General features: G+C 63.5%; 1 protein-coding gene across 1 annotated transcript in view; it reads right to left on the bottom strand.

Annotated features, from left to right (window-relative positions):
- Nucleotides 1-248: 248 nt before the first annotated feature.
- LOC103908466 (hydrocephalus-inducing protein homolog) overlaps nucleotides 249-3,989 on the bottom strand; it is a 147,677-nt gene continuing 143,936 nt past the window's right edge. The window contains exons 83-85 of the mRNA XM_009290851.1: nucleotides 2,712-2,862; nucleotides 930-1,113; nucleotides 249-660 (exon numbers count right to left, since the gene is read on the bottom strand). Of these exons, the coding sequence (XP_009289126.1) occupies nucleotides 951-1,113; nucleotides 2,712-2,862 (314 nt within the window). The 3' untranslated portion in view covers nucleotides 249-660; nucleotides 930-950. The remainder of the gene's footprint in view (nucleotides 661-929; nucleotides 1,114-2,711; nucleotides 2,863-3,989) is intronic.

Here is a 3,989-nt window from a genome sequence, read left to right as displayed (position 1 = left end):
GCCTGGAAGAACTTCTGCGGTGGTTTTTTTTTCCTGCTGGGAAGAGGAGCAGGCGGAGAAGCCCTGCTTGCCGGCGAGCCAACGTGGCAGAACTGGGCCAGCCTGGGGCTCGAGGTCAAGCAAGATGCTCCATGCCATCCCCTGCCCTTGCCGGGTTTTTGGCTCCCCTTGGGGCTGGATACACGAGGATGGGGAGCCCAGCTACCAGGAATGGCCTGCTCTGCATCGCTCGTTTATTTTATCGTGGGGAGCTTAACATAGGAACAAAGAATTGAGTCCTGGGCTGGGCACGATGGGGTTCACCGCCGCCCCCCGTGCCCCTGGTGCCAGCTGGGATTTAAGGCTGCGCCGCCGTCCGTGCCAAGGGCTGGGGGCTTGGGGAGGGTGCGTGGACGCAGGGAGGGGACTGAGTGCCACGCACAGGAGCGTGAGTCCCCAGGCGAGATGCCGCCGTCAGTCTCCGGCGCGGCCTCGGAGCTGGAGGGTGGAAGCCCGGGGTGGCGAGAGGCGGCCAGCAGCCCTGCGTGCTTGTTTTCCAGGGCAGGAGGCCAGGGGCTGCTCCCGTCTTCCCTTCCCCTCCGGTCTCGCTGGCAGGAGGCTGGGCGCTCAGCTGACAGTCACGGGGAAGGCATTAGCAAAGCAAAGGGGAGTTTCCTCGCCCTATCACAAGAGAAGACGAGGTGCTTTCCCCTGGCCCTCTCTTCCTGCAACCCTTCCCCATGTCCCCGCATCGCCTATGGGAGAAGCCGGGCACAGCCTGGGGGTCCCCCACCATCCGCACACACAGCAGGGAGGAAAACCAGCCCCGCACCAAGCGCTCGCCCATCTCCCTCTGCCATTAAACCCATTGCATCCTCCGGCGACCAGCAACCGGTGTCCCCGTCCCCCAGTCCGCGTCCCCTGGTCCCTGCCCCAGCAACCGTGCACACCCGCGGCTGCCGCGGGGCTGCTCAGAGGATCACCCGCCGGTCCAGCTGCTCTGCCCGCCCAGCTCGCTGGTGCCGCGCTTCCAGGTGCTTGTTTTGGACCTTCTCGAAGTGTTGCAGCAGCTCCGTGTAGTCGATGTTGGAGGCCGTCGTCCTCTTGAAGCCGGCGCTCGGTTTGGTGCTGTCCCTGCGGGGAGGGAGCAGAGAGTGAGGGCGGGAAGGGGCAGGAGATGCCCGTACCCTGGGCATCCGTCACAGGCAGCACCAAGGGCTTGTCCTGAGGAAGCCGAGCCCAGCACACGCCGGTGATGCTGGTGCCCCATTAAACGCCCCCAAAGCCCTGTTTCCCTCCCCCAAAGGCATGAGACAGAGCCCAAGAAGTCCTGGGACAGGAGAGAGGGGACAAGGGGCATCTGCCTCAGCACCCTGGCCCCACAGGGGAGGTTTAACCCCTCTGACATGCATGCCTCCCCCCGACCCAACCCACTCCGGCCAAAAGCAGCGAGGCTGTCTGGAAAGGATGCTGGCGCCACGTGCCTCAGTTTCCCTGCCTGGTTTTAGAAGCAAGCAAAAAATATTTGTGTGCTTTGGCACGGAGGAGGACTGGTGGCAGTGGGGACAGCCCCAGGGGATGAGCCCAGGCTTCAGCCCCATTTGTGGGCTTCCCGGGGCTCCAGCCATGGGTGCTCATCCCCCAGAGCTATCCCCACGCAAGGGAAGCGGGGGGACCAGCCACGGGAAGCCCGTCGGGGGACACGGGGGAGCCCACGGGAGGATGGCAGGCAGCTCTCGAGGCCCTGGCGTCCCCCCGGGGAGGGGGCAGCTGGGGCTGGCCTGTTATGAAAGCCGGCTTCGGTGTTTGAAGGAATGTAGGTCAGAGTTAATCATGCTCAGGCCGTCTGACAGCTCCGGTTGCTCGAAAAAACCCCGCTGCCAGGGCCAAGGGGAGGGGGGGGAAAGGGGGGGAAGGAAGCACATGCAGCCCCCCATCCGCCCCCCCCCCAAATTACAATCAGTGCCGGGCTGTGGGTACGAGCTCAGCGCCGGAGGCCACGAGGGATAAAAGGGGAGCTGTTAAAAGCCAAGCAGTGGTGGCGGCGGTGGGGGGGGTTAATTCAGAAACCTGCCCATCTTGGGAGCTCGTCTTTTTGTTCCCAGGGCTTTGCAAAGGGAGACCCAGCTTCAACATCGCTCCTCCCTGCTCGTTAGCCGAGGGTTGGAGAGCAAATCCCACCACCGGTGTCTGACGAGCTGGGCAGGCAGCACCCCACAGCAGAGAGCACGAGGATTTCAGCTGGTCCCCAAGGAGCTGCCACCCTTGCACATCGCTGCTTATGGCTCCCCGAAGGCCAGGGGTGGGAATGGAGAAGCAAGCCCCAGCCGTGCACGGGTGACGGGGTCCTTTTGGGTGCTGTAAAGACTGTCCGGGCTTGGGGGGGACACACACGCTTTGGGAGCACCCTCCGGCTGCCGGCGTCTCTCTCCGTAAACCTCCTTCCCGGCTCTGCTCGTTTCCATAGCGACCCCACAAGTGAAATTTTCCATCCCGGATGCCAAATGCCTGTGGATGAGGCACAGCCCTCCCAGGGTTACCAAATATAGACACAACCCCCCCCCAGCCAACGCTCCCGGCCACGGGGCAAGGAGCAGCCGCGGCCGCAAAGGAGCCGGGGGGCGAAAGAAGAGCATGGGGCTGAGCCCGGGATCGCAGGGATGCTCGGCCGCGGGGGGGACAGCTGGTCCGGCCCCGATGCCGATGCCGGGGTCTGTCCCCACGGCACTTACGCGGTCTGCATGAGCTCGGGGTTGGGCACGTACTGCAGGCGGTGGGAGAGGAGCTGGAAGGCGCTGCTCTGGGGCAGCAGCATCAGCAGGCCATACAGAGCCTTGATCAGGTAGGGGTTGTTCTTCACGTCCAGCAGCTGCAGGCGGAGATCTGGAAGAGAGAGGAAGAGGATGGGGAGGTGGGTAAAATGCATTTTGCCTCCAGCCCCAATAGCAGGTTCCTCCCAACCCATCTGATGGTCCTGGGGAGGCTGTAAGCCTCTGCCAGCCAACCTGAGGGGCACCCGCATGGCACCAGCAGCCTCTCCCCTTGCGTTACTCTTCCATCTTTGTGTCCCACATGCAGCAGAAGCCCCTCTCCTCACCACAGCCCCCAGCTGCCAGCTAGGGAAGGGGGCAGAGGCTCGCCAGTCTCCCACCCCTGCTGCCGCTCGTCCCCCAGCCCGTCCGTGCTGTCTGCCTGAGGATACACGTGCAACATGAGATGGCTCCTCAGCTTCTGCAGAATTAGCAGAAATACCCCCACCCTGGGGCATCACACGTCCGGAGGGCTGGGTGACACCCTCCCGGGGACTCTCTGGAGCAGAAGGCATCCTTTCCGCCCGGCCCTGACGGTTACGTGTCTTGGGCCACGGTGTTGCTCAGCAGAGGGGAAACCACCTCCCTGCTCCACCCCTCACGGTGCTCAGGGGTAGAAGGGCCTTCCAGAGCCCTACAGACAACTGAGGTCCCACCTGGGGCAGCCCAGGGGATGGGACGAGCGGTCCCCGCCCCAGCACCTCACCTCCTGGTTGCCACTAGCACCTCTGGTGTCTCCCTGAGAAGGGGCCCATGCCCAGGGATGCTGCTTTATGGGGGGGGCACGTCTGTCCCCCACCCCAAGACTTGGAGATTAAGGTGAGCGGGATGGGGAACCCTCAAGGAATCGTCTGGGGCTGTGGAAAATCACCTCGCATGGTGGGGAGGAAAGTCATCCTCGGGATGAAGCACAGAGTACCACGGGAGGAAGCGTGAGCAAGGGCCAGCCCACATCTCCATTGCCTGGCTGCTCCAACCCTCTTCCCTCAAATATTCTCCCAAATATTCCTCCAAATATTCCCCCAAATAGCCCTGGACCTATAAAGTCCCCTCCCAAAGTCCTTTCTGGGACATTTCCCAATGCCCCCAGTGCCCAGCTCCACCTCCAGGGAGAAGGAGCCCAGGGGCAGCCGAACACCATCACAAGAACCCCCCCTGCCACGCAGCCACAGGTCACCCTGCCACGTCCCCCCCCCCCCC

This window comes from Aptenodytes forsteri, unplaced genomic scaffold (assembly GCF_000699145.1).
Source record: "Aptenodytes forsteri isolate BGI_AS27 unplaced genomic scaffold, ASM69914v1 Scaffold14, whole genome shotgun sequence".
In the NCBI taxonomy this organism is placed as follows: Eukaryota; Metazoa; Chordata; class Aves; order Sphenisciformes; family Spheniscidae; genus Aptenodytes; species Aptenodytes forsteri.
The sequence above is the reverse complement of the archived record's forward strand: the minus strand, read 5'-3'. Positions and strand labels throughout refer to the sequence as shown.